Consider the following 23413-nt stretch of genomic DNA (forward strand, 5'->3'; position numbering starts at 1 on the left):
CAGGATCAATGCGGTGAGATAGATTAGGATTCTATTGCCTAAACCTTCACCATCTATCCTCAGAAAAATTTTATACAAGAGCAATTAGGTTACCCATAAAATACACCTAAAGGCCACCGCACACTCTACACTTGGTCCACAAACTGATTTTGAAATAAAACGTAGTAGACTTTGATGCTCTTATTGAGAGATGGATTATCTTACGGCGTAGTGTTCTAAATCATAGAACGAATACCTATGTTCAGATCTGTGACTATGCTTTCATCCGTATGAGAATAAAAGCAAGGCTTGTAATCTCCTAAAATATTCATATTAGTATTCTTTCAGTTAATTTGAACCTGAAATAAAAATACACTTTTTATCTACGTTTTCAGAAAAAATAAGCAAAATGTTATTTAGTCCAAATCAGATTGTGGACCAGTCAATGTGTGCAGTGGCTTTAACACTAATAACATAACAAATATCCAAAGCAAAGTTTGGATTTAAAAGATGGGGTAGGACTCACTTTTGCCAAGACGCTATGAGGTTGCATCCGATGCCGTTGGTGAGTTTTGACAGCTTTGCTACAAAGTCTATATCCTCTTCCTGGAAAGGTAGAAAAATGAAGCAGAAAGTGATACACAAAGCATATAATATAATCATGATTTACAATATGCATTAAAGATATATTGAATAAAGACGGTGGACAATATTTTCAATATATTAATAACAGCTTTCAATCTGTTTTGAGTTAGCTTACATCAATCAAATACTCAGTCTGAAATTCATCAATATAGATAAGAATCGGTGGACACATGCTTTGTCATCATTATCATCATCATCACCATCATCATCATCGCCATCATCATCATCGTCATCATCATTGTCATCATCATTATCGTCATCATCATCGCCATCTTCATCATCATCATCATCATCATCATCGTCATCATCATCATTATCATCATCATCGCCATCACGCTGATCATCATCATCATTATCATCATCATCACCATCACGGTCAACATCATTAGCATCTTTCTTAAGCACAAGAGCGGTCATGACTCCAAGACTACAGATTCAAAATATACCAATCTTTATTTCTACAACAGTGATCAGACCTACCCCTGATGGCGGTATGACGCCGGAATCCTGCAAGACCTTGGTCACAGACTCCACCAGCTCCGTCTTGGCGACAGGGTCCATGCCCTTCTCGATGATCTCATGGAAGCAATCGCACGCGCTCTCCCGGAGAACATCGATGGACAGGTGATGGAGAAGAAGACCCACGAAACGCTCGTTGGCGATCAGACCGATGTCGATCCACGATACGTACACGCCCACCACTTCCAGGCACAGACAGGCAAGCTCGGGATTAGAAGATTCATAGTTCTTCTGTTCCAAATGAAAGAAAAATATGTTTATAAATATATGATAAATGTAATTCTACATTAAAAAAGATATTAAAAAGTTATAATGTAAGAATGCAAATTGAAGATGTGCTTGAAAATTTGACAGAACGCTCTCAGTGCTAACAAATGTCACAACTTTTTTTTATTCATAAAGATGAATTCCCGATATGTACTACAATACAAAGCTTTATATTTACAATCAAAAACAGCTGACCACTAATTATCTATATGTTATATTTAAGATTTCATTTGAGGAAGTATTGTCCATATTGCATGAATAGCAGTATTAATATTAGGGAACAAATAATGAGTCATTTATGATATCTCATGAGCTTGTTTGCCTAGTTACTGGTCCAAATTTCATAAACTGTATGCTTCCAGATAAGATGAATAATTTTTATTTTTAAAAGATCCATGAGGTAAAAATTATGGATAAAATTGGTAGACAACAAAATATATTACTGTCTACACAACATAACTTTTCATCATTCTAATAATCTCATAAGTCATATGATGTATGACAATATAAAAACATTCCTCTTTTGATTTAATGACACAACCATAAAGATTCACATGGTCTTTAGTTACTGGTCCAATGTAGCCAAAGTCAACCCACACATACAGAATAACATGAGCCATGCATTCAAGAATAGACCATGACAATAGCGGGAGTATTTCCCGGGCACAAGACACAGCATTGATTGTGAAAGCCAGTAGGTTCTTGTCCGAGATCACAGACAGGAAATACGGAATATGCTTTGGGACATCCTCCAAATCCTCTTGATATCCCTCAATAACTGTTCACCTTGAACTCTGTACCATAGCATGTAGCGCCACAGCATGCAGCCCCAAAGCATGATTTGAGGTACTAGATTTATACAATAGTGTTTAATACAGTCATCTAATAGAAGAGGGATCTAAAAAAAAATGAGATGGGTTGCCTTTTTAAAATTTTAAGCAAAATAACGCTATCCTTTTTATACTAGATCCTATCAGAAAGATGATGACAATGATGACGATGATGATAATGATGATGACGATGATGGTGATCGTGATGATGATGGTGATCGTGATCGTGATGATGATGGTGATGATGATAGTGATAATGATGGTGATGATGGTGGTGATGACAATGTGGATGACGACAGTGACAAAGACGATGATGATTATGAGTGATGATGATGATGATGACGATGATGATAATACTGATATGGTGGTGATCATGATAATGATGGTGATGATGATAACATTGATGACAATGCATGTGCCCACCTGTACTTATCTATGTTGGTGATTTTCACAATATCTGGGTTTCAGTATTGATTCCGTCATTCTTTGTTATAATCCTTCTGATTGGCTGATAGCAAATTAGTCAGTGAAAAAAACTGACAAAACTTTTTTTATACAACACTCCCCATGAATTCTATGAAGCCTTTCTCTCTTTTTTAAAAACATCCCAAGAGCTTAGTTTTACTCGGAAAACACTGAACACACATTAACAAAGTAAAAGAGAAATACCAGTAGTTGCAGTAAACACTGATTTCATGAGAAAGTCTGTAAAACCAGGCTTAATTGTCAGTATATCATCGAGGATCTAGATCTGGTACAGTTACATAAACTGAACTTTGTGAAATCATAAAATCCAAGCTGAAATACGATCACACTAAAGAGATCGCCAACACAGATAGGCACACATGGGACAGTGTATTATTCTTGCTGGAATAAAGACCTGACGGAAGTGACCGCATCCGCACTTATTTTGCTTATTTTGCAGAAATTACACAATTTCTTCCAGAATCCTTTGGCACATATTTTAAATTCATACAAAAAGACACTTTTGTGGTCATAATAATAATAATAATAATATAATAATAAGGCATTTAGGAACGCTATACATAGTACACTATATCATAGCGTTTACACTGTAGATCACTTTACAAATACTTAAAAAGCTACATCTATCCTGGATACAAGTACGTTTTCAACTGTTTCTTAAATCTATGAAGAGAAGTTTATTAGAAGTTTATTAGATTCTGTAAAAAGTAATTTTGAGATCGTTACCAGAACTGGAATTTATCTTTAAATATTCCATAGAGGCATACTAACTTTTGCTGACCTATCTAGCTAAGTTCCGTATCTAATAATTTGTCACTGAGCATGACAAGACATGATAATGAAAAGTATTGTTTCTCAATCTTCTATCATGAGAATTAACCTGTAGAACACCACATTATTTCAATTTCACATTTTCTTAAGACCTTCGGCCGAGTTGTCCTAGGAATAAATCGTTAAGAAAATGATCTTGAAACACGGAGAGGAACAAGGAAAAAAAATGACAGGAAGACACAATATATCTCAATACCTTTGAAGTTAAATCAGCAAAAATGAGGGGATAGGGGGAAGATTCCGATTTCAAACAGATTTTTGTTTCAACCCCGGAGGAGCTTGCCTCCGTAATTCGATAGCGAAGTGATGAAATCATTCCGGACACAAAGGGGCTGAACCCTGCATAACCCTTTTCAAATATAACCCCTTGTTTCTTCCCAATTGGCACCGCCGATCAACTCCGACAGCTCCTGCAACTAACGGCTACAGCATTCGAAACACCTTTCAGACAGGGAGGAAGTCGTTGAGAAAAGGAGGAAATTCAATTAAGCCGCACAATACAAAAGAGAAAGCTCCCTGGCACTATGAACATCAAGAAAACGGTTCCCTGATCCGCTCTGGCAAGGGGAAGGTTGGCCGATCATCCCCCTTCTGTTTGAACAGCACAAATTGTTGGGGGAAGTAAATGCCAACTGCTCTCTTGGTTCGAAGCAGGATCCTGCGAACGTAGTGGAACTAAATTAGAGATTACGATCTAATGGATAGTTTCCTAATTTAGTTTCCTGTGCACTTGGTGACAGATGGTGGTCTGAGGAACTGGTTTGATGTTCCTTTGATACTTCTCACTTCTCTGTATTTCTCAAGGGATAAAAAGGGGACGTTATTCTAAGAAATGTGGGGAGAAAGAAGGGGGAGGGGGTTGAAGGTGGGGGAGGGGGCGGTTGCTCCTCAAGTGTATGAGAGAGTGGTTCAATCTTCAGTGGGAACTGCTTGAAAGCTCATTTCTGTAGTTTGTATCCTTGGCTCTGGTTTAAATCATGGTTTGAACTTTTGTAGTTAAATATGTTAAGCCCAATGTTGAACAAAACTTGAACAGTTGGTAATCTATCAACATTGTTGCACTTGTGCTATTCAAAAAAATTTTGACAATCAATTGTGGATTAGTTTATTTCAACAGTATCATAATTCAGACCAAAATTCAAGATGTAATTTCAATTATGTTATCAAAAAGGCAACAGTTTCAATAGTAGTCTACGGAAGCCTATTACAGGTCCCTTCATTACACGATTGATTTCACTGGAGAATGGTATCCCTTAAGGTCAGTGTAAACTATAACAGAGAAGCTTAAAGAATGCATAACAAAAGTTTATTCTTGTATAACCCAAGTAAAGCAATGCTTTTTCATATTTATTCATAAAACTATGTCCAATATCAAAACTAAATATCTATGTGTCTTTGATCTAGTGTCGGTAGGTAGAGCAATGTTTCATAAATTTTTTCATCAATACCAAATGCTATGAATATGGTGATCTGTTCTAGACAAATCAAATTGTAGGATTTCAGAATCTTATCATGGTAACTTCAAACCTGCCATTCATGAAACCAGGACCGGGAAGAAGAAGAATAAACATTGGAATGTTCTACATTCTTTCACTAGAGAAATACATCATTAACCATGAACTTACAACTGACAAGTCTACTGTATTAAAGTCAATGAAACTGCAAGGATTCAGAAACTCATGACCGGGGCCCTGGCAAAGTACATCGAATATAAGATTTTTTTTTTTTACACTTTTACTGGAGACATGCGTCATTAACCATGAACTCAAGTTCATCAATGCTAAATCCACCCGAGTCAGGACATCTTGTTATTGATCAAACAATGACCATTGTCTCACTGTGGAAGAATGGATGATATACAGTGGTGCTCATAGTGAACCCAACCAGAAAATTAACATTAATTATTTGAAGTGTTCAGGTTCTGCCATGTTTTAGGTATCTAATTGTGGAGTCAAGTGATAGAATATTACACTTAAATGTCAATAGAGTTTGTTTCTCTGGGCTTACCGCACATTGTAGGGTTGTTAACATTCAGTACTCAGCATGAAGGAGCACATTTTTTGGTGGGATTCACTATCTGTTGTGCACAACTGTATATTTGACAACAACTCACGACTCTTTGCATTTCCGGCTTACTTCAATTCTTCCTTACCTCTTTTAAATTCTATTTTCCAATTCACTTCAGCATCCTATCTATTTTTTTTTGTTGGAAGCTGGAACAGATACATGTATGTGTTGCTGAAACACGATCCCTCTACAGGCCACACGCTGTCTTTCCCTTCCATCAATCAATCGATCATTTCACGACGGTCTCGTCTTTCTGAGAACCTCTTGATCGAGGGATGGCATCATCCCTCGAACACTGCCCCCACGAGACGCACCCTCTCTCCGTGAATCATGACTTGGCACACACACACGTAAACATCACTACTGTTTGAACATCAAACATCGGCTCTCAACCAATTGGGTTACATAACAGATGACATCAATGAGTGATCACACTTGTTCTTCAAAGGCCGTTCTTTGATCTCATGAGGCACTATTTTATAGTGCATCAATCGGAGGGACTATTATGATGGTTGTGACTAATTGACCTGAGAAACCTCTGTGAGTGATATTTTTCTTTTTTCTTGCAAAGAATTACCGTACTGGCTTACAAAGGCAGATTAAGATAGATACTCCCAATTTTGATAAGCCACCAGCTTTCTTTTTAATTTCCTTTAAAATTCTTGAAAATTATTTTCAAGCAATTAATTTTTTTGCTGGACTGAATCAGAAACTCGTACATTTGAAAGATAGTTCCATGTTCATATGCAAAATGTACTCCATGTTTACCATGAATATGTTTTGGCGAAATTGTTGTTAAAGGTAAATGCTAGTTTTGGTAACGATATCAAAATGAGTTCGTACAGAATCCAATGAAATGACCACTAAAGTGTCTGTTTGTATAAATAAAACGCATGTGCCAAAGGATTCTGGAAGAAATTGTGTAATTGCTGAGAAATCAGCAAATAAGCACAGGATTCGGGTAGGGCATCGGCCCGACGCCCTGAGCAATAATTATACATTGTCCCATGTGCGCTTATCTGTGTTGGGGATTTTCGGTGTGAACATTTTTCAGCGTAGATTTCAAGATTTCACAAAGTCCAGTTAATGTAACTGTACCAGATCTAGATCCTCGATGATATACTTGCAATTAAGCCTTGTTTTACAGACTTTCCCATGAAATCAATGGTAACTGCAACTACTGGAATTTCTCTTTAAATGAAACTGAATTTTCTACACATAAATTACAGACAATAATCTAGTTTAATACACTGAGTCACAATCAATTATGCATAAATTATGCATTAAATCAAAGTATAGTCCGACAATTTCTATTACTTACGAGTATCTGGAACCAAGAGTTGACCAGGTCCTGGATACACCTTTCTCTCATATCATCCTTGAGTTGATTATTCCTTATTGTTTCCTGGAAAATCATTTCAAAACTTAGATATAAATAACCTCAACAGACCTTATGCATATAACATAATGTGAATGGAGTTGTCAGAAATGCCCTCTCTGCTGACTACTAGTGCATTGAAGACAACTGGTTCAGCTTCTAACATGGCAGCGCGTGGACGTCAAAGTGTTTGGTCTATTAATCAAAGTTTACATCTCACATGAATGTTACATAGAAGTAGATCATCTCATGTAATTGAAAGAATTAAAGACAAAAAATTTTGCCCTTTTTTGTAATAGTCAATATACATTCTCAGATACTTTATACTGGAGGAATAAGGAACATAATGGTGGATGGTATGATGTTATAGCACCAGCCTTATGATGTTATGACATCAAGCATCAATCTGTGATTAAGATTCTATAAATACAAACATGTATGCAATGACATACATTTTCTAAATTCACAAATAGTAAGCCATATTTTTCTTATAACCTGAAGAGCAAAGTAAGCTTGATAATCCCTCACATATCTTGAACATCTATGATGGATATAATCCGTGCATCAATGGACTTTTAAATGGTGGAAACAGTGTTTATTTTTTACTTTTCTTTTGGAGGAGGGGGGGGGACTTAAGGGCTATGTTCAGCCAATTATTCTCTTGTTTTGATAATTCTTTTACGCTAGACCCAGGTGCGAAATGTATTATTATGGACCCTGCAACATAAAATATATAACTCAAAAGCACAAAGAAGTGTAACTTCACAGAAATTTGAAATAAATTGTAAAGATGGTATCTCTTTAAGTCACAGAAACCTGATAATACCTCTTGCGTGTGGATAATCTCCCGATCAACGACCTCTGTGTCGATGGCCAGCAGTACCCTGAGGTACATGTCGATGGCCGCTTCGCCGACCTGAAGCATCTGCAGGAGGTCAGAGAAGAACGTCGGCCACCGGTGTGGGAAGTCGTTGATGAACATGAGGGAGAAGAGCTGAGCTGCCTTGTTCCTGACAAAGCTCTTCTCTTCTTGGGTAGCCATTGTCTGGAAGATGGGTTGAATCAAAATGTTTATTAAAAATATGCGATTGAACGACTGACCTGTTCACTGTAAATGAGGATATACAAATTCATGGATGTTTCAGTCCTGGGTGAGGGGGGGCAGTTCACAAAGATTTAAAGCCAGACTAAATAATTTGATAAGTCCCGCGCCCCATCTTGGGGGCATATTCAACTTTTAATTTTTGTTTAATTAGAGACAAAACAAGCGAAGAGAGTGAAGATTGAAACAATTTGAAAACAGCAGAGAGAGTAAATGATATATTATCTCCCAATCTGAGGGTATGGATGCGTATGACAAATTGTGAAATAGGTTTAATTATACTTTGCTTTTGAAAGTACACAAACAGAGATGTTTAAGACCTATTACCCAGAAGAGAGTATGTAAAAAAAAAAACAATGTGGAATAGGGATCTAGTACTTTGGGTAAACTACATGTAATAAACAGACTGGGCTGGCCAAGCAGACAATGACTTAAGGATTACAGAGCAACTGCTACCAGAATTTTCTCGAGGATTACTGGCATGACATACCTGCATATGAAGCCATGTCATCAGGGTTTGTTTCAAGAGTTGTTGATCGGCAGGGTCAGCTGTCACATATCTGCAATAAAAATGTTAGAAAATTAAAAACTCAGTCATTATTATCTTATTAAAGGAGAACTCAACTCGGTGGCGCACAGTGAATCTATCTCCTGTCATAGGCAAATGTGTATTAAGATAAATAGGAACCTTTTCATAAGAACAATCAGAAATATATTGTGAATTATGTTTTTTTTTAATATATGATGACCATTCAGTCTTTATCAAATAACGAGAATGCTTGGAAGCGTATGGTAGTCACTTTGTATCTCAGCAAATATTGCCGTATGAATGTTCAAACGAGAAGCAGTCATCATTCTACAGTGCATTCATTAAAGAACAGATGAGTAGTTTAGGTCTTGAGCTAAAGTACTTGTGGCACAGTGGTGCTCAAAAGTTAGTGAACCACACCAGAAAATGAACATATTCAAAGTGTTCAAGTTTGCCATTTTGTGTCATTATTTCCTTGTAAATACACCGCAGCCTTGTCTTGTCCTCGATTTTTATCAATAAACCATTTATCTGTCTATTACCCCTTTCAGTAACTCGCTGGCCCGGGCCAGGCCCGGGCTAAGTCGTAAAATTTTGAGTTTATGAATGGCGCGGGCTATTTTGGTGCTGCTTTTATCAGCACCAAGCCAGCGCCAGGCCCGCACCAGGCGCCGACCAAAGAGTTTATGAACGATAGCAGCACCAGGCCCCGGCCAAAATTCCTTGCACGGACAAAGGTAACAATACGGAGCACTTCCGCTCTGTATATGGCATGTTCAGTTACCATGACAGTTTGCCCTTACGTGCCCGAGTTTTTGAATGGGTGATCGTAAAAGTGGCGCGGCTCTGCTATAGTTACTGAAAGCAATTTTTATCGCTTGGTGCGGACTATTTTAGCGCGGGCCTGGTGCGGACCAAAAAATCATGCGTTACTGAAAGGGGTATATCTCTATGTCTTGGGTACTTTAATTGTGAAATCAGGTGATAAAATATTACACTCAGCATGAAGGAGTGCATTGAAAGCACAACAGAATATTGGCTTTAATATTTGTTTAAGGATTGTAGAGATGTAGTTCATTCTGCATGATATACCTTCACACAAATCCTTGCCATTACTGACCTTTCAAGTGATTAAATAATCCTGGACAGAGTTGAAAAACAAGACATGAATTGGGAGGAAAGACCAATAACTTACAGATGACATTCCAAGAATTTTTTTTTTCTCGTAGGGAAAATATGGACAAAACCTTCTCTTGAGTTTACCACATGAAATTAATGAGGAAGGTTGATAATTGAGCACCTTAAAACAAGGCAAATAAATATACTTTGACTGACCGTTCATTGATGAAGTGTTCCAGAACTTGAAAGCAGAAGAACTTGATGTGATCATTCTCATAGACGCCCTGAGTGATAGCTTCCGCACATAACTTCCATCCATTGTCAGACTGCTTCAACTGCTCAAAGTACGCCAAGGCCTGTACAGGAAACATGAGTGGTCAAACAAAACACGATAATCAAATGAAATACGTGAACCGGCACGGCCCTTGAACATCTGAGCGCGACAACCAAGAAGAAAGAGGGTCACAGTTGGTAGTTAAGGTCCAGATTTAGAATCCAGTGAAGTTCAGAGGAGGCCCTGTCATTTCAGTGTAAAATCAGCGTCGGCTGAGAGTTGAGAGAGTTTGGCTGTCGAGGACCAGTCATGACGCGAGTGAGGTGCATGAACGATACAAAAGCGGCCGAGGTTCTTGTGGAAAGGATGAGTCGACTGTCCAGTCATCCAGCCAACCAATCCAGAGAGAGTGAGAGAGACCCGCTGCTACAAGTTAGATCACACATACAGACCTTGTTCTTATTTTTTCAGTCCTTCTCCTGCTCTCGTCTCTCTTTTATTTTGTAATTCTACTTTAGAAGTTGTGGAAACGTTTTTGTTCGTTTGTCTGTTACTGATCCCATCACAGGAAATGATGGATTGAAATGTATTTGAGAAGCATATTCACACATTATAATGATTCATTTCAAATCCGAGGGGTTGAATGCACCGTAACCTGCACTTTCCTCAAGGCAATTTCATGATGTCCTTTAAAACAAAATGGGACCTTGTGTTTAGCCTCATGTGCCATGATAAAGACGTATAACGAGTCATTTTTTGCATTAAATTAAGATTTCAAGCATTCTGATAGGATTGCAGTGATAGGACTGAAATCTTAACTGCGTGAGGAAGGTCTGAAAGGCAACTACTGCCCAAACAAGTGAGATACTGAGGGGTATGCTGTCACTACATCAACAGGTGGCAGAGCACATCTTCCAATGGAAGCGTGACTGAGACAGAGGGGGCCTCTCTGATCACCTTGCTAGCTGTAGATGTAGGTTGGATGCCCACAGCACTACTACTACCGTACAGATGAGGCAGCAGCCTGGATGATGCATGACTCACTTTTGTTCACCCACAATCACTCAAGGATAACCCCTCTATTGTTTTTTCTCTTCCCTTCTCTCTCTCATCCACCTCTCTTCTCTGTCTGCCTCTGTCTATTAAAACAAAATCCCTTCTTCAAGTTTCCTGTATACTCTACAATACCTCCATTTCATTGTCTATCTCTCAGTATTAACAATGTCGTGTTTCCCTTTGCCTTGCCTCCCATCCTCCCACGCTTTCTACCTGTTGGAGGACTTCACCTCATCCTCCAGGCACTTGGGCAAACCCCGAGAGGCATCCGCAAGACGTTCCAATAAGCATACATATGCACCACGTCAAGGCTGATCATTTCTTTTTCGTTCGAACTAAAAACAATAACAAGCTGAAAGTGACAGGATTCTCTCTGAAAAAGATTTCTAATGTCTTTTCCAATACAAGGTATGAAAATAAATATGATTATGAAGAGAAAAAAAATTGCTTCAAGTCCTGTTTAGTATATTGTTGTTGAAGTTGAGAGAAACCTGGGGTCCATAACACAAAACTTAGCAATGATCGTAGAACATTTTTCTACGATTGACTGCATTGACTACAATGTACAATCAATCGTGAAAATCAAGCATACAATTAATCGCTTAACTTTGTGTTATGGAGCCCTGGTGTCAATCCCAGTAATCAAATATTAGGATATTTTCAAATATTTTTGAGCAGGCATCTCTGAAAAAGCAACCTAAAAAATGTACTTTTGTTCTGTTTCAAAGTGTGTTCAAACTAAAATAACCACTCTCCAAAAAATCACTATGTTCAAGCATGTTCCAGCAAATATAATTGTCATCAAGAATACAGACTTTTGAGCCCTTTTCTGTCCAGATCTCGATGGCTGGAATGCAATCATGTTTATTAGTCGATGACCTCACCCCACTCCATTATATTCAGCAATCATTTAAACATGTGTGGAGCGTTGTGGCCCAGTGGATTAGTCTTCTGACTTTGAAACAGAGGGTTGTGGGTTCGAATCCCAGCCATGGCGTAATTTCCTTCAGCAAGAAATTTATCCACATTGTGATGCACTCAACCCAGGTGAGGTGAATGGGTACCCGGCAGGATTAATTCCTTGAATGCATGAGCGCTGAAAGGCAGCTCGAGCTAAAGCCGAGGTAATACTAATAACAAGATCGTGCCTCGGAATAGAATGTTTCTAGATAGATGGCACTATATAAATGCCTATTATTATTATTATTAAAATCAAAATGATCCATGGTTAACTTTTATTCAGGGGTCAAAGTATAGCAATCATGAGAAGCGATTGGGAGGGTGGGAGACATCCCCCCCCCTTTCAAATTTCAAATTTTGCCCAGCAGCCTAGAGGAATATGGGAGGGGGGGTCCTCTCTTGTTTGTCAAAGGTCTCAAAATCCAATGAAATTGCTGTGCATGATGCCAAGTCAAAGATAAAAATTCAGTGAAAATAAAGATCAGAAATTTTGTGAATGCATTTTTGCAAAAAAAATGTCCCAATTCAACTAACACATGAATCGTCATTCCTGGAAAATCACTTTAAATACAGGCTGAAAATCACTTTGAATACAGTTTCAACCCCTATTACATCTGGGCCCCGTCGTACAAAGATTTACGATTGATCGAATCAGTTGTAACTCTATGGAAATCCATCAATGTCATAATTTTTTCTACAGGAAATTTGCACAGTGTCTGTTCTAAACATAGAGAAGCACAGTGAATTTTCAAGAAAACATTGAATGCATGAATATTACATCAAAGCTAGAAAATAGTTTGAATAAACATGCATAGATGTTAACTTTGCTGGCCGTCCATAGTTGAGATTGATCGGATCAATCACAACTCTTTGTAAGATGGGGCCCTGGTCTTATCCTGTTGCGATCTTCGGCGGTTGCGAAAGACCCAAGTCCCTCGAGTGCTTGCTCATTCATATCGGTGAAGCCAGCAGTACAGGTTGTGGTTTCTCCTTGGTCAACTCATCACAAAATAAAATTATCTGTGACAATAGAGAGCAAAGATAGACAAACATGATTTTATAATAATCTATTTTGGAAATAAGGTTCTACTACATTATAAGCTGAATACTGTCTGAATATTTCATGGTGGTTCTTTAAAGGTCAAGTCCACCTCAGAAAAATGTTGATTTGAATCAATAGAGAAAAATCAGACAAGCACAATGCTGAAAATTTCATCAAAATAGGATGTAAAATAAGAAATTTATGACATTTCTTTTGTTTTTTATTGTTTGAATTATACAATATTTCAATTTCTACGAATTTGACAATTAGGACCTCCTTGCCTGAAGCAAAAAATGTTGAAATAATGGAATTCCACGTGTTTAGGAAGAAATGAAACTTCATTTTACATTGACAATGATGAGAAAATCAAAATATTTCATATAATAAATTTCAAAAGAAATAATGAGTGAGTGATGTCATCAACTCTCTCATTTGGATGTAACTGGCTTGTTCATATAACTATTTTGTTGAAAATAAGCAAAACTTTAAAATGCCATAACTTTCTTATTTATATCCGATTTTGATGAAATTTTCAGTCTTGTGCTTGTTGAATTTTTCTCTTTTCATTCAAATCAAGTTTTTGTTGGGGTGGACTTGTCCTTTAATTCTGGCAACTTTGCATCCATGATATACATACAAAGTGAATGAAAGGGCAAATAAAGAGAAGGTATAGTTCTTGAATTTCCCATCTTAAAGCAAAATCGTGAACACAATATAGTTCATGTGGAATCAAATTATACTTGTTATCATAGGTCATAGGGCTTTGTTACATTTTTTTTTCTTTTGCTTTATACATGTACAGTATTTCTTCTGATTATGGTGTAATATTGAAGTGCAGATTTGAAATGATAAAGTATGAGTAAAATATGGGGGTTTTGTACTTTGAAATTCAGAAACCACCTGCTAAATTAATTTTTGAAGGTGTAGGCTACTTATACCCACTCATGTGTACAAAACAAGCATATCATTAGCAACAAATGAATGAGAGGATCTAAGTTTTACAAATATACATGTACACGTATGTCTCATATTTCAGTCATAATTGTTATCGAGTAGGATATGCTATACTGACATTCTATAATAAATGACCAACAAAAGATCTTTATTCAAATTAATATACATGTATTGTATTTTCTGCATCCACTGTTCCAACACAATAAATATTAATATCAAGAATAATTGTTTGAGATGGATCAGTGCAATAATTGCTAGTTTACCGATCAATACTGTATGCAGTACCAATCTGCTTTATAAGTGGGAAGAGACCGGAAACGTTTTGATTGGAAAATCATAATTATAATCGTACTTAATCCCACAAAACAGCCACCAACTATTCCAGTTTCTCTCATCAAGCAACAAATGCAATAAATTGTACCAAATAAACTATCAACAAAATAAAATATCTTTTTCTCTCTTCTCCAGGCTATTCCCTGCCTTCCTATTTTCTTGCCCGGGAGAAGGGGGGGGGGGGTTATCACCCAAAATTGGAGAATATTGACCCATGTTTAAGAAATTGGGGCCATGTTTAGGGATTTACCAGCATAAATTCCTTCCTCATGCTTAGGGATTTCTACCAAAAAAGTGACCCATTCCAGCGGCACATCCCTGTACGCCTTATTTCATGAGTAACCCCCCCCCCCCGAGGGGGCTTTCTAGCTCTATCTTTCTCTCTCTCTCTTCCCTTTCTCCCTCTCCCCCCTTGCTCTTTTCTTCTCTCTCACTCTTTCCCTCTCTTTATCCTACTCTTTCTTCTGCTTCTTCTTCCCCTACCTATTTCTCCACCTCTTTTTTTCTTCTCTCTTTCTCCCTTCCCTTCTTTCTCTTCTCTCTCTTTCTTCATCTCTATCCTGCTCTCTTTCTTTCTCTCTCTTGTCCCCACAATATACCCATTTCTCTTACCTCTCCTCTTCAAAATTACCCCACTACCCATCTTCTGCTCTTTTCTCCTCAATCATTCCTCTTCTACTTCTCTCCCACCATTTCTTCTCCCCCCCCCCCCCCCCCCTTCTCCATCTTTTCCTCCTAATGCCTGTTCTCCCTCTTCACTCCTACATAAATTTCTACTCCTTTCCATTTCTTCTCCTTTTCTCTTGTTTGTATAGTCTTTTTGTTTCTCTCTCTTCCCTTTTTACTTTCTTTTTATCAATAGATTTACAATTCACCTCTAAATAATAGAAATTCGGATAGCATTTCGTTCATTTATCAATAACTACAGACCAAGTAGGTCTTTGCGCTCATCCTCTTCTGGCTACCTTGTTATTCTAATTTCAAAAACCTGGGGGAAAGATAATTTGCTTTGTCATGCCCCACTTTGTGGAATAGCCTTCCTGAAGACATAAAAAATGTACCTCTGTCGAGACTTAAAAAAATATTCTAAAAACTTAGCTCTGGATTTGGCACTTCATAAGTCAGAATCTCATTATTATTAACTACATGTACATGTAATCTCTCGATGTACATTGTTCTCACATTATGGGCTCCATCACTCCCCCCCTCTCACTTCTAATCTCTTCCCCTCCCCCTTCTTCCTTTCTGAACATGTTATGAATGAACAAACATTCTTTACACTATGACAACACATACTGATGGTAGACATGTCAGAAATTATGACGCCTCTGCGGTGTAGCACATACATCTATAGTATTTGTCATTACACAACTGTCACAAGGTCGATGAGTGACATATATCAAACCTGTCAATGACGTATAATTCTACGTGATGAAGGTATCATGTTCAGTATATCGCCAAGTGGTCTCCAACCACTATGTCTACTGACTGTTTATACCAGATGATCTAATCCCATTTTGTCAAATGATTCAACCTTTTGGTCTACTTGCCACTTACTTTTTTTTTTTACATACGTATACAGCTAGCATTTCTGCTATGGTAAGATTGTGGAGTACCAGGAGTATTATTTCAAACTGAAATAAGCATGAAATTACTTTTATTTAATGTCGGAGTCCATTTCAACTAATCTTAGTCAGAAACTTTTTTTCCTTTTCACCCTCCAGTTCTACCGAGACAAAGAACTTTACAAATTACCACTGACAGTTGGAGAGAAAATGAGCATAATGGACATGATATAGCATGACGTGACGTCTGACCCCATTCTCTTTACAGTCCTAAAACCAGTTTAAAGAGAAATGCCAGTAGTTGCAGTAAACACTGATGTCATGAGAAAGTCTGTAAAATCAGGCTTAATTGTCAGAATATCATTGAGGATCTAGGTCTGGTACAGTTACATAAACTGAACTTTGTGAAATCTTGAAATCTACGCTGAAAAATGTTCACACTGAAGATCACCAACACAGATAGGCACACGTGGGACGGTGTATTAATATTGCTGGAATAAAGACCCGACGGAAGTGACCGAATCTGCGCTTATTTTGCTTATTTCTCAGCAATTACACAATTTCTTCCAGAATCATTTGGCACATATTTTGTATTCATACAAACAGACACTTGGGTGGTCATTATATTAGATTCTGTCGAAAATCATTTTGAGATCGTTACCAAAACTGGAATTTATCTTAAGTGGAAACTAGTTTTGGAACTTTGGAAGCGATCTTCCAAACCAGTTTGGAATACCACCTTTTGATGTGCTTAACTAGTTTTGCAGGTGAGAACATAACCATTCTTTGGAATGCTAGTAAAGCTATCTTCTAAACTGGTACTAAGGGAAACCAGTTAAAGAATGTATAGTGAGAATGGGTCGCTGTTTCCCTCACTGCAACTTGGGCATTTTCTCAATCTCCACCACTGAATCCACTGAAGAAGAATCCGATGAATACCATCATTCATATCACTAGAATGAATAAAAGATGTGAACTCTTTCTCATTATACATGAGTTGCTACTCCTACATGATAACAATTGTTTCTTCATACGAAACAGCTAAACACATGCCAAGAATGTGACTAACGGCTTTCAATGGCAGCCCTGCGAGCCAAGCGTTCTTGATGCATCGTGGGATGACGAGTACGCTGGATGACAAGCTTTGAGCGAGGGAGAAGCCTGCCCCCTCGCTGGAGGACACAGGAAGTAGGTGATTAGTAGTCGGCTTCAGACAGAGCCTGACATCATCTCACCTTGGCCATGTTCACACGGCTGATATTCACTAGGTCTACAACTAATTGGTCTACTATTAAGGTATACCATATGGGCTAAAACCGCTAAAACCCATTTGGTCTAATTTCCGTTTCATCTACATTACCTTTGGTTTTACCCCTTTTTGTCTATTTCTCATATAGTCTCGTGCCTGATTTGCCTAATGTCCACTTCATCCTTGTATTAATTCTTACTACGGTAAATTAAAATTTGGTTCTTAAACAGTTAGTTTATCTACCTACATAGACTATAAATTGGAGCTATTCCAACAAGAGTTACAAGACTTTAATAATTGCTAGGCAAAGGCTTTTGCATCCTACCAGGTTCCCATTTAACACCTGGGTGGAGAGTGGCTAAGTGTGGATTGACGCCTTCCCAGAGGACGCTAGACTGCAGTGGGATTCCAAACATACGACCCTCTGCTTCTGCATATATCCTAGCTCCATTTGGGGGATTTTATTTGACTAAAATATCTATAAATTTCAAGTTCCAGTTCTTTGCCTTAACAAAAATAGCCTCCATGCCAAATCAAAGTGAAGTAGACTATCATGAGCATTTGTACATGAGCATGGGTAGATAAGGGATATTTGTACCAAAATCTAAAACCCACCAATATGAAACTCTGAGAGGATTGCCTGACATAACATTAGCAACACTCGATTGATGCAAACTGTATTACAAACATCGAGACTCATTGACTATAAAATGTGGGTGAAAAGATTGCCACTACTCAAGGCGCTCATAGCTTAAAGGTAGATACATTTACTCAAGGTGCATTCCATGATGTTCCCTGGAGGCCACTACCTTTCAAAAGGGATATGAAGCGATTCATGAAGCACCCCTATTACTCTGTATCTAATCCTAATCATAGGGTCCTACCTCACCAAGAGACATCTCTGCGATGCTTTAAGCTTGAGCTACCACGGTGAGCCCACTCAAGTGGCTCTAGGAATTGATAGATACCCAATCATCTCACCTGGGTCTGGTACAGCACAATGTGGATCAATAAGAGGCCATTCTCATTACGCTTTCTAAAAACTAGTTTACTGGAAGCCGATTCAGGAAACCAGTTTGGAAGACTGCTTTGCTAGCATTCCCATCGGATCACACGAAAGTGGTTTTAAAAATCACTTCACGTAAAGCGCTCTTGTTGCAATGGAAACGCTCTCAGTGGGGTGACACGTTTCGCGCGAATTTCGAAACCACAGCATGGGCATTCTACACCTCTAGTGTGGAGTCGCGCACTAAAAATGTGCGAAGATCACTTCCCGAAGAACGGTTGTGTCCTCACTTACGCTAAAACCAGTTTAACTGAGCAATGCGATCTTGAAAACTACATCGCGAGGTGGTTCTTCCTAACTGGTTTAGAAGATCGCTTCCAAGACCGCTTCGACCGTTCTCACTACACGTTAAAATAGTTTTAGGGGCATAGTGAGAACAGCCTATCACTTGCTGAAGGAAAGCATGCCACAGCTTGGATTTGAACACATGACCTTCCTTACAAAAGATGAGTCTAAACCATTAAACCATGATGCACCTAAAATGACTGGATGTGTACCGGTATTTCAAATGTGCAAATAACAAACTACAAAATTGAGTTATGAGACTGAACACACCTGGGATATCAAACATAGCCAAACTTTGTACTCTCTTAGTTATACAGGACAATTACATGTACCTTCGGGCATGTGACATTTTAAAGAATATTCAATGTATTTAAATGGAAACTAGACACGGTCCACGCACCTGGTAAATGTGATAATTTCCGATTCCGAGTTTGGTGTTTGTGTGAAGTGTCTTCACAACAAAAATTATCTAATTAAAAATTTTGTCCTCTCACTCCTCTGATGCTACGACTACCAACCTGTCAACTCTGAATTTGAATTATAGGCCTAGAAGTTATCACAAAACAAAGTGGAGACGTACTGACCACAAATAAATGCACTGCCTCCATCTTTCATGTGAAATGAGTTTCGAACAATTAAATAAATAGCCCTTGTAGGTTGCAACCAACCCCCTAAATTACAAATTAGGTTCAAAACAAAATGTCTTACAGACTGAACAAACAAAGATGAAATGGCCATTGGGGCAGTATTAAGTGCAGTGAGCCATCATAATCTTTTTTCAAGTTCTTGCATACAAAGTTGGAGTATTGACTAATAATACACTGCTTCATACTGCCTCCAGTCTTCATCTACTGGGCTATAACAAGTTTGAAAACAATAAAAAAAAACACAGCAATTTGCTCAAAATTTGAAATAGACCTTGTAGGTTGCAAACAGCCCCTGAAATGAAAATAAAAAATGGACTGAACAGACAAAGATAAAATAGCCTGTGGCATAGTGTAGTAGGTTCCACGGTACACCATGTATTGAAAATTTGAAACCGTGAAACCTACTACACTATTCTTCTTTGCCATGGAAACCTTCAGAAGTTACAGCCCATAGCATATTAAAGTATCTGCTTCATCCAAACCTTGTGGTCAATGACCAGGCAGTTCTAGAGGTGCCTGACCACTTAGGAAGCATCATCTTCTGCCTTCAGAGTGTCAGTAATAAGGATAAGGAGAAACAGGTGAATAGCTAAACTTGGCTAGGGTCTGGTCATTTTCAATGACCACTGATCAATCCTCATCATAGGGAAGTAGGTTATCAAGGTTTATGAGCAGACACGATGGTCATCCATGGTTCAGATTAGTCTGCTGTTCAAACCCTTCACTCGAGTTAAGGGTCTGAACAGGCAGCCTATTAAAGGAGAATGAAACCTTTGGAACAAGATAGCTTGTGTGAAACCAGAAAAATCACAGAAACAGATCAACAAAAGTTTGAGAAAAATCGGACAAATGATGAGAAAGTTATGAGCATTTGAATATTGCGATCACTAATGATATGGAGATCCTCATTGGCAATGCGACAAATATATGTGATGTCACTTGTGAACAACTCTCCCCATTACCTAAGTATATATTCTACTTAAACTGCCTCTTTTATCACATCTATCGTAGATCATGTGTTCTTTCTATAGAATGGCATGTCATACAGATTTTTTAAAAATACATCATGGATAAAGAGTTTGTATCACCATAAGAAAAAGCAAAAAGATACATTTTGGGGTATTTTATAGTCCATCAAAGGGAAAGTTGTTCACATGTGACATCACACATCCTTGTCGCCTTGCCAATTGGAGGATCTCCACAGCATTAGTGATTGCAATATTCAAATGCTCATAACTTTCTCATTATTTGTCCGATTTTTCTCAAAATTTCTTTGTTATTATTCTTTAATTTTTCTGTTTTGACATAAGCCTACTTGTGCCAAAGGTTTCATTCCCCTTTAATGCCTTGTGTACTGAAGGCCCTGGCTAAAACAGCAAGTTCTGTATGTGCTAGTCTTTGTGTGGAGACCCACTTTTTGATTAACTCTTACTGTGCCAATACGAATACCCCTTGACTGCCAGGGGTATTCGAGGGAATCCTAAATTGACCGAAACGTAAGCTGATTTTAAAAAGGTCATAACTCTTTACCGGTACGTTGTATAATGAAACCTTCTACACATGAAATGATGTATGGTTCATGGACTTTATGATCATGTTATTATCTTTCTTATTCGCATTTCAAAAAATTGAGAAAAAATGTAATATTTTACATTGCTTTTTTTTTCAATAAGTAAAACCTAGAAATTATAATTTCTTGAACATTTCAAAGAGCAAATAATCTGAGGAATTGTAGAAATACCAAGAAATTAAGAAGATAAAATGAAAGTTCAATGTTTACCCTTTTAAATGACATGTAGATATTGATGAAATTGTAGGTGAATTTTAATGCACTTGAATATTTTGTTATTTTTCTGATAATGCTACTTATAACAAGCCTTTAATAATTGTAGTCTTTAAAACTTCTAGACATGTTTTTTTCTAAATGTTTGCAACATCTAGATCTGACTGCAGTTATAGGAAATTAGTGAATTCTACAAAGGAATTGAACATTCTGGCCCATATTCTGAACTCAGGTTTACATGTATATTAAACCCTGGTTTAAGTTGTGGTTAAACTTTAACTATGGATAGCCAATTGGGGCACAAATTATAATTAGAACACATTACATTTAATGACTCCCATGACACACACTCAAATCATTCATAACTGCTGGGAAAGGTAACTGAAGTATTTTTCTTCATTATGAAAGCAAATGGGAAAAAAATAGTAAACATAAGAAATATACAATGCAAACAAAATTTTGGAGTTTTTTACTCCCCATAAATTTAGCAGTGTTCGAGTCTAAATTAAAACTGACTGCAGAATACAGGCCTCTGTCTTGATGGAGCGAGGCAAATGTCGACTATAGGCTCCTTCAGACATGTCGTCATGGCAACACTCAGCAATAATACAGAGTCAAAGGGATAGAGGTGTGTCAAAGAAGTTACAGAGGCAATAGACTTTTGCTGATCAATAAAAAAAATCAAAATTAGTGCAAAATAAAGGACATGAATGTCATAATGAAATTATTCTGATGTTGTCAAGTGCTCACACTTTTTTTCAAAGAATTGAGAATGAAAAGTATTGCTAAGCTTTCTCATCTACCGCCACTTGCCAACTTCTGGATGAGGATTTTAAGCAGTATTAAAGTCCACCCCAACAAAAACTTGATTTGAATAAAAAGAGGAAAATTCAACAAGCATAACACTGAAAATTTCATCAAAATCGGATGTAAAAATAAGAAAGTTATGACATTTTAAAGTTTCGCTTCATTTCACAAAATAGTTATATGCACATCTCTGTCGGTATGCAAATGAGGGAACTGATGACATCACTCACTATTTCTTTTGTATTTTATTATATGAAATATTTTGATTTTCTCGTCATTGTCATGTGAAATGAAGTTTCATTCCTCCCCGAACACGTGGAATTCCATTATTTAACATTTTGTGCTTCAGGCAAGTAGGTCCTAATCATTAAATTCATAAAAATTGAAATATTGCATATTTCAAACAATAAAAAACAAAAGAAATAGTGAGTGAGTGACATCATGGACTCTCATTTAGATGTAACTGGCTCGTTCATACGACTATTTTGTTAAAAATAAGCGAAACTTTGAAATGTCATAACTTTCTTATTTTAAATCCGATTTTGATGAAATTTTCAGCATTGTGCTTGTCTGATTTTTCTCTATTGATTCAAATCAACATTTTTCTGAGGTGGACTTGACCTTTAAACAAGCTACATCTTCACATTATAATTTGTATGCCTGTACAATGGAAGAATGCACATTATATTTTGCAGCAAAATTTTAGCTCATGATGAAGTGACTACAAGTAGGACAGACTTGTTGTAAAGTTCTATGGACAATAGCCATTCTCCCTTGTAGGAAATGACTGATTGCCATCAAGTGATGGGGCTATATCACTTCAGCTCAGTGCAAACAATGTTCGTCTTGATAGAGGCAAATCTCTTTGAATGTTATTCTTCACGGCTTTTTACAAACTATTATGATAACACTAATTTAAAAATATACATCTAATTTGTTAATGTCTTAACTTGCCAAGTAGTAAATCCAGGTCAGAGTTGTTCTTTTTTTTCTTTCAAATTGACTAACCATTATCTGTTGAACAAGAGGCACTGTCTGTACATGTCCATAGGTAGGGGTCTTGCTGTATTCTGACCACTTTTCATAGGTGACTATTAAAGGTCAAGTCCACCTCAAAAAAAATGTTGATTTGAATCAATAGAGAAAAATCAGACAAGCACAATGCTGACAATTTCATCAAAATCGGATGTAAAATAAGAAAGTTATGACATTTCAAAGTTTCGCTTATTTTTAACAAAATAGTTATATGAACGAGCCAGTTACATCCAAATGAGAGTGTCGATGACGTCACTCACTCACTATTTCTTTTGTTTTTTATTGTTTGAATTATACAATATTTCAATTTTTACGAATTTGATGATTAGGACCTCCTTGCCTGAAGCACAAAATGTTAAAATAATGGAATTCCACGTGTTCAGGGAGGAATGAAACTTCATTTCACATGACAATGACAAGCAAATAAAAATATTTTATATTTCATATAATAAAATACAAAAGAAATAGTGAGTGAGTGATGTCATCAGTTCCCTCATTTGCATACCGACCGAGATGTGCATATCACTGTTTTGTGAAATGAAGCAAAACTTTAAAATGTCATAACTTTCTTATTTTACATCCGATTTTGATGAAATTTTCAGTGT

At 37.3% G+C, this 23413-nt stretch overlaps 1 protein-coding gene across 1 annotated transcript in view; it reads right to left on the reverse strand.

Moving 5' to 3' along the window:
- The window catches only part of LOC121411805 (exportin-T-like), a 79811-nt gene that overhangs the window by 53516 nt on the left and 2882 nt on the right, over positions 1-23413 (reverse strand). Inside the window, exons 2-8 of the mRNA XM_041604672.1 lie at positions 12938-13062; positions 9969-10108; positions 8595-8664; positions 7829-8047; positions 6946-7029; positions 1105-1374; positions 506-585 (exon numbers count right to left, since the gene is read on the reverse strand). Of these exons, the coding sequence (XP_041460606.1) occupies positions 506-585; positions 1105-1374; positions 6946-7029; positions 7829-8047; positions 8595-8664; positions 9969-10108; positions 12938-12997 (923 nt within the window). The 5' untranslated portion in view covers positions 12998-13062. The remainder of the gene's footprint in view (positions 1-505; positions 586-1104; positions 1375-6945; positions 7030-7828; positions 8048-8594; positions 8665-9968; positions 10109-12937; positions 13063-23413) is intronic.

The sequence above is a fragment of the Lytechinus variegatus genome, chromosome 3 (assembly GCF_018143015.1).
Source record: "Lytechinus variegatus isolate NC3 chromosome 3, Lvar_3.0, whole genome shotgun sequence".
NCBI classification, from domain to species: domain Eukaryota; kingdom Metazoa; phylum Echinodermata; class Echinoidea; order Temnopleuroida; family Toxopneustidae; genus Lytechinus; species Lytechinus variegatus.